This window comes from Sardina pilchardus, chromosome 11 (assembly GCF_963854185.1).
Source record: "Sardina pilchardus chromosome 11, fSarPil1.1, whole genome shotgun sequence".
Lineage (NCBI taxonomy): Eukaryota > Metazoa > Chordata > Actinopteri > Clupeiformes > Clupeidae > Sardina > Sardina pilchardus.
In genome coordinates this window covers 3,420,119-3,435,118 of record NC_085004.1, presented here as the reverse complement: position 1 = coordinate 3,435,118, position 15,000 = coordinate 3,420,119, and the positions used below count along the sequence as shown (strand labels likewise).

General features: G+C 46.7%; 1 protein-coding gene across 1 annotated transcript in view; it reads right to left on the bottom strand.

Moving 5' to 3' along the window:
• Nucleotides 1-8,770: 8,770 nt before the first annotated feature.
• The window catches only part of tshz3b (teashirt zinc finger homeobox 3b), a 41,587-nt gene continuing 35,357 nt past the window's right edge, over nucleotides 8,771-15,000 (bottom strand). Inside the window, exon 3 of the mRNA XM_062549682.1 lies at nucleotides 8,771-13,772. Coding sequence (XP_062405666.1) covers nucleotides 10,363-13,772 — 3,410 coding nt within the window. The 3' untranslated portion in view covers nucleotides 8,771-10,362. The remainder of the gene's footprint in view (nucleotides 13,773-15,000) is intronic.

The following is a 15,000-nucleotide window of genomic DNA, read 5'->3' as shown; positions in this document are numbered from 1 at the left end:
TCTCTCTCTCCCTCTCTCTCTCCCTCACCCTCTCCCTCTCTCCATTCGCCTAGCCAAGCAGAAGAACTCAAACACATGCGCAAATTAAATCGACATCCAAACTCACTCCCATATACAAAGCAATTTAAATGATATTCATTAGAGCGATGACAAGTCCTGATGAGCCTTTCAGGAGGAGAGCACTCCTTCAGCATTTTCGCAGACTCTGTTTCATGCCCGCTGAGGCGTGACGGCCGTCGCTGTACCTTCGCTTAAAATATAGAGGGAGGGGAGGAGGAGGAGGAAGAGGAGGAGGAGAGAAAAATACCCACAATGCACAGTGAGGATAGGCTCTTCCCGTAGCCCTGTACACACCTCCTCGAGTCTCTGACGCCACCTTCTACCTTCCTTTCCCCTTCTCTTTCTGTCTCTCCTTCTTTCAGTCCTTCCTTTTGTCTTTTGTCTTTCTTTTTTTCTCATTCTCTCTCTCTCTCCCTCTCTCTCCTCTGTCCGGATGACTGACTGCCTGACCTTCTTTGTCATGGATTACAAACCTGACCCCATTCCAAAGGTGAATTTCCTTGCTATTACTATCCCCCTGATTGGGCTATTTTTTCGTGTCTTTCAAGCAAGGCATTTTTTTGGTATTATTTTTCTATTTATGTCCATGGCAATTAACTGCTGTCAGTTTTTCTTAATGTATGAAAACGCCAAGATCTTTTCTCCTTTTTTCCCCCCTCATCCGGACATGAGCCAATTAATTTGGGCTTTCCTCTCAGCCCTTAATTAACCCCTTCAGGACTAAAATTATGTCTAATGTCGGTGATTGAGGCCAAGCCTGAAATTACCCTGCATCGCCCGACTGCTGCGCAAGAGAGATGGGAGATTACTGCTGTCCTATTGTTTAGGGTACAGGCATTCATTAGCTTGCTTTCCCATAATTCATTAGAGGGAGGGAAAGAAGGGAGCGGCCTGTAATATCATGAATGCATTCCGTATGCCTCACGCTCGTTCCACTTTACACACCGAGCCTCCCCAGGTTTCCTCCTTTTGTTCGTCTCCAGCTCGCTAGACGTGGAGTCTGATGTTGTAATCAATTTTTGCGTCCAGACGTGGTTCTGGACGCGTTTGTTAATTAACGGGCTCGCGGGTGGAAATAATTTAAGCGCGATAATGAGCTCGAAGAGGGGGACCGGTGAGTGGGGTGTCATCCACGGCGCTGCGACGTCGGATGAGCGACTTGTCCGAGACGTGGGAGCGCCACCCTCCCCGCTGGTCCTCAGAACCATGTGTCAGTCACTCAGATTGATTGACAGCAGAGCAGGCAAGGCACGCCTCTCCACCCAGCTTGTCTTGTGAGTGCAGGGGTGTTATGAAGGCAGCCTCCACACATAGTATGTGCTGCTGGATATGTCCACAAGTTAATGTGCAGAAAATGTGACAGAGAACAGTGCACTGTAGAAAAGTGTCTGTCACTTTGATTTACACATTTAAGACAGCTGCTGAACAACATAACAAAACTTTGAACTTCTAACTTCTATTTTTTACTGTAAAATGACTCATCTTCATTAGTAATATGCATGGTTGGTAAAGCACAGTGCAACATAGTATTTTAAAAAATACTGATAATACTAATACTGCTACTGCTCTTAATACTAATACATTTAACAGTAATGATAATATAAAGAGACCTTTCAGGAGCGTGCAAGGCTTGTTAAGATGTATTTCACCTTTGACTTTTTTACCTTTAATCCAATTGATTTTATTTCTGAATCCAAAAAAATGATCATGATTATTATCATGTGCTCATCATCGTTATGTCCATCATCAACATCATCACCATCATCAACATCATCACCATCATCATCATCATCATCATCATCATCATCGACAACAACAACAATAACACTATTGTCGCTAAAAGATTAAAATAGTGTTTCCCCTTCATTTCAATGATATTGTATTTCAATATTGCACTATTACTCTGTTGACACAGTTCTTCTGCCCTGCAGCTATATAAACTGTGCATAACCCATCAGCTGGGCTGATCTCCAAATATACATGCAGTAATGGAGCTTAACACATGTAGTCCATTGAGATGATGACTGTGGCGTTGTGTTTGGGCCCTTTGTTCATCACGTGCACGTGCGTATCGATGACGAGGCGGCGGATGCTCACGCCCAGAGGGCACATCTCAATCGGAGCCATTAACGGAGAACACGAGACCTCACAACTGCCGAGGTCACGCCGGTGACCCCATAATACTGTTTTTCTATTAGCGAATGAGGACGGTGGCGGGTGGGGGATGTATGTGTGTGTGTGTGTGTGTGTGTGTGTGTGTGTGTGCACTGGAGATGGTGTTAGCATGATATGTGTGGAGGCAGCCTGGGGAAGCCCCCTCTTGGGCCGAGGGGTGGAGATGGACATCAGTTGATTGGTGTTTTTGGGGAGGGGTATTAGTTTAAATGGTGCTAAGCACTTTCCCTTATCGCCTCGCTCTCGACGGACGACCCCTGACCCCGCTGAGAGGTCCCGTCAAAGGTGACCACGCCGCAGGGCCAGAGTTCTTTCTCACCCTCTCGCTCTCTTTTTTCGTTCTTTCTCTGTCCCTCTCTCTCTTTCTCTCTCTCTCTCTCTCTCTCCCTCCCTCAGTGTTAAATGAAAGAGAGTGTGGGACTAAAGCTGTGGATCTCTGTCCGCTGGAAGCAATTGCCCTCTCACAGATCCCGTGATAAATCGGGGGGCTTCCAGTGCTTTTAAGGCGAGCTCGTAAAAACAGACCCTCTTCAAAATTAGTAACAAAGTCTTTGTGTTCCTATTGCAGAGGAAGGCGATCATATCCTTCTGATGGAAGGTTGAAGGGTGTGTTTATGTTTGGTAGAGGGGGGAGGAGAAGGCTGTCAAACATTCTATGTGTTGAGAAAACACAAACAATGACTGAAACTATTGAAAACTATTGAATGCTAGAGAGTGATAAACTACAGGAAATGGCTCGTCACAGTGTGAGCCAACAGTCTGTGACATGAAAGTACTCCTTTGGTGTGTGTGTGTGTGTATGTGTGTGTTTGTGTGTACATAATGTAGCAGACAGCTGTACAACAGCAAATACACCGAAAAACAAACATGGTCCTTAACATACACTGTGGCGAATATGACTCAGCATGGGTCCCCTCTGAATGCGGCGTTTGTGTAAACTCCAAGCGGGCCTACGTGAGGTCCCAGACAACATCACACCTTTATCTGATGAGAGCCGGGAGCAACCCGAGCCAAGAAAAACAGGCCGCGCCGCGCACACATTTCAATATTGTTTCTATAGATCAGAGCCAGATAGGATCAAACCTAAACAGCAGGCATGATATTCCATCTGGATGCAGACACAGTTCAATTTCGGCCACAAATTGATTCTCAGTGAGCCAAGTCCAGTGCTCCTCAACTCCTTTTTTCCCCTTGGGATGTGTGTGTGTGTGTGTGTGTTTTGGGGGGGAGGAGGGGTTAAGAAGGACAAGCCCTTGTCATAATGGAGTGGGTATTGACTGCAGCTGCAGGGGAAGAGGCTCAAAGAGGGCTGCTGTGAGTTTGAGAGAGTGTGTGTGTGTGTGTGTGTGTGTGTGTGTGTGTGTGTGTGTGTGTGTGTGTGAGAGAGTGTGCCGTTGTGGCCTGCAGCCACGGCCGACCCCAGAGTGAAGGGTTGGAGGTCAGGGGTGAGCGGCAGGGCAGAGGGTCCGTGTTGGGGCCATGTTTACTTAACTCCGCTGGCCAAGCGAGGGGGACACGGAGAGCCACCGTTGCCCCACCTCCCCCCACCCCCCCCCCCACACACACACACACACCCCACACACACACAACCTGCCCCCACCCTGCGCTGACAAGTGAAGAGGTCAGGGAGCTATGAGATGGTTGATAGACCAGGCCTTGTCACACTGTGCATACAAACACACAGACACACACACACACACATGCACATACACAGTGTTCTGAGTCCATTTAACACGCTTACAAATCCAAAACACCAACTCAAAATACCATGGGTGCACTTACATGCAAACATAGAATGACACAAGCACATTCCACATGTCAGTGCAACACCTCCAACACTTACACTTAACTATAGACATCAGAAATGATAGCTTCAGCGAAAGTTCTACTAGGGAGACTCGTAGTGTATCTTTTACTCCTCCTATTCATTATGTAACGAATCGTAGCCTTTGTTTACATTTTCAGGGAACTCCCCCATTCGATTCATCTAATCAGTGCTAGCCTATAGGAATTCAGCGGGGGTTTTAAAACTGTTTTACTAACACTTCTCTCTGCTACTCAGTACGCCGACTTTGTCGTTCCCTCCACCACCCCTCCAGCCACCACGGCCAGCAGTCTTCATCTTGTCGGCCGCTGCATGCTATCTACACCTTCTCCCTCACAGCCACCGCCACCAGTTGGTCCCTGTCTCGTCATCGGGGGGTAGGCTCGTCGCCCCTGCTTCTTCGATCAGCAGGATCCGAGTTCCGTTCATCCCTGGACGGAGTTGAGACGGGGCCTACGCCAAAGATTGTTGTTTATCCTGAACTTTTATATGCTTGAAGCTACTCCTTATCAAATTAAATTGTTATCTGCTTCTATTCTGTCTACTGAGTCTTCCTGGTAGAAATAAAGTGCACATGGTATACAGTTTTACAATACTGTACTGTTTGCATTTCTATGCAGCTCTGAATAGAGTTGCAATTATTACGAATCATATTGACTCTTCTTGCTTACTGGACTATTGTTGGTTTGTTCATGTAATTTCACACCTTTGCCAAACGCTTAAGGTTATTTTTTTTAAATCCACATCCACCACACGGTGTTATGATCATGTGTACCTCGAGTGGTGGCGGTGGAACAGCATCATACGCATAAAAGCATGTGAAATGCATAATTTCAGACTGTCTCAGGGGTCCCTCTTCTGCCATGCTTCAAAGTGATGCCGAAATGCTGCCGTTACGAAGGCAAATTAAAATAGATTAATGGATAAATAAGGCCTTTGTGCATACACACAGCCACTCAACATTAAAGACATTGCATGTTACATGCATGCAAAACACACTCTGGATCTCACTGAAAGGGAACTCTTATGTGTTTTCCATTGGATGTGTGCAAGTATATGCGGGTGTGAATATGTGTGTGTGAGTGTGTGTGTGTGTGTGTGTGTGTGTGTGTGTGTGAGTGTGTGTGTGTGTGTGTGTGTGTGTGTGTGTGTGTGTGTGTGTGTGTGTGTTCATCTGCCCTTTCATGTGTGTACAAAGCTGTGAGGTATGGGTGTGTGTGTTGAGAGGAAAAAAACCTTATTACCTCACACGGAGTGTGGTATCAGGGGTGAGTGGTGATTTCCATTTGTAATGCTGCAGTGCGCTGCGGAACGCCATCATGCTCTTTGTCACAGCACTGCACTAATGACAGCATCCCATTCAGCCGCCGCACCACACCGCAACGCACCGCACCGCCATCACAGCCAACGCGTGATGGAGAAATATCAACAGCAACACACATGCCATCTCTCTCTGCCTCCCCATCTCTCTCCCTCACAAACACACACACACACACACGGAAACACATCAAATACTCATAGTGCGCCCATAGCGTGTCACACAATACAAATATATAAATCCACACAAGTCTGACCACAAAGCCACACAAGTGTCTGTACATTTCCGTTCATGTCACATCTCAGGGTCATGTTCACACTATCTGCTCCATATGCAAACGTAAACTTCTGTCCACCATCAGACACACACGCTTACAGACACAAATGCACATACAATGTTCGAAAATGGACATCTGTGTGTGTGTGTGTGTGTGTGTGTGTTTGCGTTTGGGTGCGGTTGCGGCATGATGATGTCGGTGGTTAAGAGGTGTGTGTTTGGTGGCTTCCTGGGGAAATTACCCCCCCCCCCGCCCCCGCTCACCACCACCCCCCCCCCCCCCCCCCTCTCCCCCCCTGCTCTCCTCAGCCGGAGCAGATAGTTCCCTAAGCTGCGCGGCATATTGATTTCTTGTTGTGAGGAGCGCTGTTCAAGCCCCATTTAAGATTTCCATCCCGCGCGTAGCCCTGAGTACGCCGCGGCCCCGTAAATTAGGGAAATTGCACATTCATCACGCGCGTTATTTTAAGATACTTTGGGAACTTGACGGGCAGAAGATCTACGGTGGTGCATTACAAAGCCCCCCCCCCCCCCCCCCCTTCTCTTGCGCCCGGCTCCCCTCCCTCCCCGCCTCTCCCCCCACGCACTCGTCCGGGGTAACGCCGGGGTCATCGGGACACGCCCGTGATTTAGACGTGTGCCAGTATTTTTCGCGTTAGTATTTTCTCCCCCCTCCTCCTTAGCCTTGTGATTGAGTGAAATTTACAGGTCTCCTTAAATTAGCATGTCTAATGGGAGCGCTTGCAAGGTGAGGGTGTAGCCGGCCGGGGTGAATTATGCCGCATGTAAATAACAAAGGTTACTGAAGTCCAGAGCAGTCCATGGGCATTGACAGACAATGTAAAACATAGGGTCGGCCATCCAGCCAATCAATCAGGGCCCATTGTTGGGAGTCCACCGTGGAGGTGATGCAATTTGGCTTCTTTTTTGCGCCTGAAACACAGTTTGGAAGGGACTCATTGTTGCATGATGATATGCTTAAGAAATAATGCTGGACAATTGCATCATTGAGAGCATCTGTGTGTATGTGCCTGAGTGGGTGAGCACGCATTGTCTAACAGTATGCACGTGAGTATGTGTTTTGTGGTTGGGGGTTACTATGTGGATGTATTGCGTAGGCATTACACTGATAAAGCCATCTGAAGCTGCTTTTGCACCTTACTGCATAAAGCATTGGCTTAGCGTGGAGGTGCAGGGAGGCTTTCCCGTGCACGCGCCCAGCAGAGATGCTGATCCACACACTCTATCAGGTTATAAAAATCAGCACTCGTTTCTGCACGGCGTCTTGCATTGAAAAGACACACCAGCACACCATTAAGTAGTCTTGCAGTGTTCATTCGGGGACAAGATATCTTAGTCTCCGGTGTTTAGTCTAGCTTGTGTGCAGATATGTGCATGTGTGTGTGTGTGTGTGTGTGTGTGTGTGTGTGTGTGTGTGTGTGTGTGTGTGTGTGTGTGTGTGTGTGCGTGCGTGCGTGCGTGCGTGTGTGTGTGTCTGAATGTATGTGGTGTGGGTGGCTGGTGGAAATGACAATGGAAACGGTTTACTGTTCTGACAGGAATGTGTGAATGGTTCTACCAGCGAGGAGAGACACAGACCCTCTCCTCCATTGTCTGTGGTCCATAGACAAAGCAACCTTAAACCACATCTAACTTTTAAAAATGCTCCCCTGAAACTCCACTATTGTCAGACGTTGTTGACAGAATGCATTAATGAATTCACACTATGCTGAACTGAGCAATTGTACCTAACCTGTATGTGTGGTTGTAGGACTATGAGCGTTTTTGTTGGCATGTGTGTATGTGTGTGTATGAGAGAGAGAGAGAGAGAGAGAGAGAGAGAGAGAGAGAGAGAGAGAGAGAGCTTGTCTTGATAGCTACACATTGTCTCCTTGCACACTTGTTTTGAACCTTAATAAGCCCGACTGACTCCGGCGTGCAGGGCTGTGCGAGAGAAGAGAAAATGGCTTTCTTACACTTCAATTTCACGCATATTTTCTTTGCAACTAATGAGAGCCTTAAATACAGCGCCAGACTTCAGGCAGTGCTGTGAAGGCTGACATTTTCACACACAGCCGCACCTTGTCACCACGGATGAAGTCCCCTCTACCTGGTAGGTGACGTGTGTGTATGTGTGTGTATGTGTAGCTTAGTGTGTGTGTGCGTGTTGTTGTTCTTTATGACAGAACTGACGAGACGCATATTCAGCACCTACGCATAAAACCTCACTTTTCTTTTGAATGAAATAGTCCTTAAAATTCCCCATCTACTGGCCCTCAGCCGCTCACACAGACACCAGGCGCCAACAGAATATATATTTTTTTCCCTTCCTTCATCTAATTGTTGAGCTGTGTAAAACAGAACTTCAAAGTCACCATCCTCTGAATGCAGCATTGTTGTCATCCTCCATGAAGCCCAAACAAATCTATCCCCATAAAATGGAAGTCTGGGCTAATTACAGTGCTGCGAGTAAAATGGTGAAAATGAGACAGTTAATGCCAGGGTTTATGCAATTATCTGCTACATCTAGACTTGCCAGTGGAGGAGAGGGGGCTGGGGGTGGGCACACTTCAATTCATACGCTCTGATGCAGCCCCTGTGAATCCATACTGTGCCACATGCTGAATGGCTTTGTTTCATGGGGAGAGGTGACATAGCGAATACGGTTTAAGTCCAACATTGCATCTCATGCTATAGCCTCTCCAGCAGCTAGCGTCCTGTGTGCTCCATTATCGCTGAATTCACTGTCTGTAGCATTACTATTATGTTATATAAACTAATGGAGGGAAAAGTCACCTCAGCCTGACTTTAATTCCGCCCTCTCCCCAAAATGGTTTCACACACAATTTCTGCTGCAGAGGTTTTTCATCTGACACAGGTCTCTAATTTGGGAGCGATGCTGATGTTACCATACCGGTAGCCTAGGGGTGTATCCAAATATTTCAGGGAATAAAGTGGACCACAAGCTAGCACGCTCTCATTTTCCTCCTGTCCTCTGTGTGTCCAGGTCACGGTCTCAATTCTACCTGCACATGCCTATTCACACCAGCTAAACACTCCTTCAGACAGAGAGTAAATGTGAGACGGAACACATAGTTATTGCAAAAAAGAACAGTTTCATTTTTAATGCTGCAGTAGAAAAAAGGTTATATGAAGTCATATAATGGGTGCTTCATTGTCAACAACAACAAAAACAATGGCACAGAATGCATAACAGTGTCTGTGCTGTTTACATGCCAATATTTTACACATAAGATTCCCATTCACTGGCAGCTGTCAGTTACTTCAGCAAATTAACTGCCAAAAATGTAGCAGAGCTGTCAATTGGAGTGTAGGGTAACCATGGTTACCTTTCATACCCCCCACCCCCACCTCCCAAAAGATAAAGCTGCAGTGTGGAATTATGGGAGAGTAATTAGATGGAAAAAAGTTACCAATCAAAAAGGCATTCTACAATATGAAACAACAACCAAGACTGCTTATAAATAAGAGGTTACATTGTGGAATTCCCTCCTTGCTTTATAAAGTAACATCTTTTTTGTACAACCTTTCTTTTGTAATGTTCAAGAAATGTTGGAGCAAGTCTTGCACAAGAGGTTTAACCCTTTGAGCACGAAATGGAAATAAAAGAGTTTCTTCTTTCTTCTTCTCTCAGTTTCATATCATCTGATTAAATAACATATTTATAAAACTATTGTGCAAAACAATTTCATTAATGTCTTCATATATTGTGCACCAGTAGATAGTCATACTCCTCTTAAATTAAAAAATATAAAAATGATGCATAATTTAGACAGAAATTAGTTATAGTTTTTATGTACAATTTTTACATAGACCTGAATTCATAAAGGCCCCTGATTTAAATGAACTAAAATGCTGCAATTTGCACAATTTGCTTCATACACAGTTGATTTATATATAAGGAGTCAATATTAATGACAGATTAGACAAATTTGGTAAATAATTTGGCTTGTCCCAAATTCATATCATCTTATCTATCCTATTCCAAATCCTGTAGTCTCATAACCTCTTCATGTTTAGATTTTGAATGTTGAAGTGCTAGGGCGTACTCAGAGGGTTAAAGTTCATCTGCTGCACCAGCACATATAGATCACGTAAATAAAGAAAAATAAAGAATTAGAAAATAAAAATACAAGTAAACGACAGAAAAGAAAAAAAGAGAAACAGAAAAGTGCACCAGATTTAGTTATCGAATATTCAACTAAACTGTTTCAGCAATGCATGCAGCTTCCTGCATCTCAGCGATGCGACAGAAAAAATAACTGAAACCAATTTACACAACTTTCAAATACATATCACTTCATTTTTAAAAGTTATTTTTTTTAAACCTTCATATTTTTAACCAGTGACAACAGCACCTCTTTAGTCAAGACTGCACATTTAGAAAATTATCCTTTCTTTTTTTCTATTTTTTATCTCTTTTTGTAAAAAGAAGAGAATTAAAAACAAGAAAATTAAAGTCTCTGGGTCAGAGGATTTTTTTTTTCTCAGGAGGGGAATTCAAAATCATGTGCCGAAACTAAACAGTAGTTTTATGGCATCAATGTGCAGTTTGTTTTTCATATTAATTTTCAGGTCCTTTTTTAAGACATATCTGTCAAAAGGCAAAAGAGATAGAGAGAAAGAGAGAGAACAAGGAGAGAAACGATAGAGATAGAGAACAAGCTCAGTCTGTCCAAAAACAGTGCTACTGCTTTTCCAGTTCAGTCACATACAGAAGGTGGTCCTCTGGAGATTTCCCATGGGTCTTACTCAGGTGGAGCTTAACTGCGTGCTTGCTGGCAAAAGTCCGATTGCACAGTTTGCACTGGTATGAGACACCATTGCCCTCGTCCTCAGGGGATGGGGAAGGGGAGTGCACAAGGGGGCTGGAGAGGGATTGTGTGAGGGCATGGGCCTGGGCCGACAGCAGTTTTTCAGAGAGGCCCTTGGTGTGGTGCGAGATCTGGCTAGCAAACTGTTCGCCAGAGAGTTTGGCCAGGTCCCTGAGCCTGAAGCCCAGGTGGGACTCGAGATGGCTGACATACGTGGACGGAGAACGGATCTGCGAGGCACAGTCGCTGCAAAAGAACACAGGGTGCCCCGAGTCCAGGTTCTTCAAGAACTTGGTGCCGCCGGTTCTCCGGAGCTGGTACTTGACATTGGCAAGCCAGTGGCTGATGGTCGTCATGGAGAGCCCGGTGAAGCGGGAGATGTGCATGCGCTCTTGGGGACTGAGGTCTGACATTATGTACTTGCCGTCACCCGTTTGCCGGAGACTGGCGGCAAACTGGGCCTGCAGGATGAGCAGGTGTTGAGGATTCCAGTTGGACTGCCTGCCCTTGCGTTTCTGGACCGGGGAGATCTCCTCAGTCTCATCTAGGGTGGCTCCCTCAATGTCAGAGCGCTCTGACAGGCTGGTGGGGGTGGATGACTTGGAAGCGTGACTCTCTGTTAGGTTGCGAAGCATGTCGGAGATATCGGAGAGGGCGTTTTCACGCAGTGGGGAGTTGGACATAAAGGAGGCCATAGCCGATGACGCCTTGGTCATTGTCACAGTGGAGGAGGGAGAGATGGACGAGGGTGTGGAGGTGGTAGACGACAGGGCTGCTGATCCCAAGGAGCTGCTCTTGTCACTCTTGCCTTTGGTCAGGTCGATAGGCTGGTCATTGTTCACGTGGTAGAAGTAGCGGTCCAAGTGCTCGTTTGATTTTTTGGTCTGGGCCGGGGTGGAGGCTGCCACCGCTGCCTTTTCGGCCAAGCTGTTGCTCATTTTGAAGAGCATGCTCATCGGGTCCAGGGAGGGCAGGGCTGGTTTGGCTGCTTTGCCAAGATGGACATTCATGACGGACTGAAGCGCACTTAGAGGGTTGACAAACGGCTGCTCTGGAGGGTGCTCTGTGATAATAGCTGTGCTGCTGCACAACGAGGAAACGGGACTTTTCACTTTGTGGTCAGTTCCGTTCTCCATGGGCTCTTTAGTGTGGGTCTCACCGTTTGTCTCCTTATGAGTGGCTCCTGCTCCAGTGCTCTCGGGAGTTTTGGCTCCTCGCCTTTCTTTGGGGGACTCCCCCTTGGCCGACTCCCCGGCTTCACTGCTGCATGGTGAGGGGGTGGTTCTTCTTAAGGGTGATGCTCTGGCTGGAGGTTCCCTCATCTTCTCCTCCACCTTCGCCACCTTTTCAGTGACTTTCTTCACAAGTTCTTCCATGGCATGGAAATTGCTCTTGGGAAGTGGTGAGTTTTGGCTGCTGGGTGGAGAGATCAGAGGTTGGTTTTTGGTTGCGGACAGAATATCATTTCCAGAGAACATGTACTTCAAAGGTGAACTCTTGCCGGAGCTGCCCAGGGAGAGCTTCATCATGTTGGGCAGTTGATAGGCAGCGTGAATGCTGGGATATCCTCCCCAGCTTGGAGTGCCATTCTGTGCTTTGTTGATGGCAGATGTCACAGTGTTCTCGAGTGACTTGAGGATGTCAAAGCCTCCCTTGGGGCTCTCCTCCAGGTCCTCCTCTGTCAAGTAGGAATATTTCGAGGAGACATCAAACTTTTCTTCTACCTCATCCTCACCATTCTTCTTCTCTTTGTTGTTTGAGCTGCAAGTGGTTTCCTTAGTGCACTCCTCCTCTTTCTCCTCCTTTTTGATCTCCATGGCGACAACTGGAGAGATGCTGGCCGGAGGAGGGGGTGGCGGTGGTGGTGGTGGTGGGGAGAATGTTGTGGCAGCCAGTGGCACAGACTGCACCTTCTCCTCCCCAGAGGTGGGCATGACAGTAGGTACTGGTGTTGGGGGAGACTCCATGATCGGTTTGCCCTTCTTGATGGCCGAGTTGGTGACCTTAATGAAGTGTCCGGTCACCATCATGTGGGCTGTGAGCTCCTGCAGTGTGTCGTGGGAGCTTCCACACTCCATGCACTTCAGGATCTGTGACTTTCTAGACTCAAACTGCCAAGCGTAACTGGCTCCATTCTGGTGCCCATACCGGTTGTTGGGAGTGATGTAAGGATTGGAGCCCTTGTGCAGGAGGTCGTTGGAGTCTGTCACAGCCGGTTTAGGGGTTCCTCCATTGGAATCTGGAGAGCTGGGGAGGTCAAGCTCAATCGGGGCTCTCTTGCGAGCTGAGGAAATAATCTTGGCAGCCACTGGGGTCACAGGCTCTTTGAGAGGCACTTTCTGGTAGTGTTTCGTCTTGATCATGTGCACACTCAAGTCCTGGAGGGACTCAAAGGAGTGGCCACAATACATGCACTTCAGAACCTTCTGGGCATCCTCCTTGCCTTCCATCTCTAAGAGCGAGCGCTTGCGGGGCTTAGACCACCGTTTGGTCCCCTCACTATCTGTCTCATGGTTATCGTCACGGTAATGACCGGTCTCATTCATGTGCACGGTGAGTTCGACCAGTGTGTCGTAAGCAGCACTGCAGTCCTTACAGCGGAACTTGCTGGCACCTGTGAAGATAGAGCCGTAGAGCTTGGTGCTCTGGCGGTAGAGCTGCACAGTGCTGAAGAGGTTGGGTTCTGCAGCCGGGTGGATCATACGGTTCTGGTTCTGGGAGACCTGCTGTAGGGTCTTGGCCACTGCCGACTGGTGCCAGTCATAGCCTCCACTCCCACAGCTGCTGCTGCTACTGCTGCTGCTGCTGCTGCTGCTGTGGCTGCGAGCAGGCTTCTCTGCTGGAGGCTGGGTGAGGTTCAGGTTCAGGGAGGACCAGTAGGAGCTGGTGAGGAAGCTGTTGTAGATGGCCTTCATCTGCTCCAGACTGTTTGGGCCGGACACCGTGGGCTCCTCTCCGGTGAGGGTGGCGGCTGCCGCTGCTGCTGTGGCCATCATCATGGAGGGGGTCGATGAAATGGAGATGAGGGGTTCCTTGACCACGATGTCCTCCTCATTTTTGATTGATGCACTCTCAAAGTCGGACATGCGGTCACTGGACTCGCTGAGGTGCGACTCGCTGTCCATCTCATGACTGGAGAAGTCTGCGACAGGGGAGTCCTTGAGGATGAAGTCCTTGTCCTGGCACACAAACTTGACACCAGACTCCTCCTCAATGGCAGAGTCCTCTCCATCCACATCTTCATCAAGGAGGGCAGCCTCTTTCAGCTCTTCAGGGACATATGCTGTAGATATATAGGGTAAGGGATAGGGGGTGGAGAAAAAGACAAAAAAAATATTATTAGCACTTTGTCCACTGACAAATCTCATATCATATTCTGAATTCCTAAATTGCCCAGTAAAGCACAATTGCCAGAAATGCAAGCCCTCGCTATCTTCCTTCTCACTGACAAATAAAACAATCAGTCAGACTATTTCATACCATAAACTGTTGGTGTAATTCCTTTTCAACTTTCCTATTGCATTACATTTCCAAATGGAATAAAGCCGTATTGCTTTGTGCCTTTGTTCTGTATCATGGTAAAGGAGGCAGACAATGGGAGAAAGACAGAAAGAGCAGCAAAAGAGGGAGAAGGGGGAGAGAGAGACAGAGACAGAGCGAGAGAGTCTTCAAAACCAACTTGCCACCTTATTCTTCTCAAGGGGCAACAGCTTGAAATTAAAACTAAATTTGAAATTAATGAAGCACATTCTGGAGGTGGCATTCGTTTCTGAAGTAATAAATTACTTGTATCAACCTCCGAGACAGCAGTTCCTGTCTGTCAATTAATGTGTCTTGCGCTTCTTCTTCAGCCTACAATGCATTTCCTTACAGAAACACTCACTATTTAAATTAAGCATGCATTCAGACTCATTACCCAGTCCAGGCCCGCCATCTCGTAAATAAAAATGAATGCATGTACATTTCCTAGGAAATAAAAGGCTAAAAAATATCCCAGAACAAAACACATTTACGTCAATTACAGAGATTAGAAAGCTGAAAGTTATTATTTACTGGTTAGCCCGGAGAGCCAATTTTCAATTCACATCTGAATCCACCCTCTAGTAAAAAATAAATAAATAATAAATGTAGAAGAGGCAAATGAAATAATAAAGGAAGCAAAAGTATAAATTCCTGCCATTCTTATTTCAGTATGTGTCCAAACTGAGGGAAGGGGGGAGAGCAAGAGAGGCTTAAATTTGGCTAATTCTTGGAATTCCACGGTTTAACAGTTTATCACATATTGAGCAGGTATGTAAACCATGGGGAGAATGACAGAGTAGACTGCCTCTACAAATTCATCCCAGCACATGAAGCTTCTATTTCAATTCAGACTCTTCCTCTAAACACACAATGCCTTTATTTCCGAGTTTCCAAAAACTACTGTACTCAAAGGAATGACAACAAGCACTTAAAACTGCAAATAAAACATTTTACTGGATTTCAGGAAAATAAAGATTTTTATAGTCAAA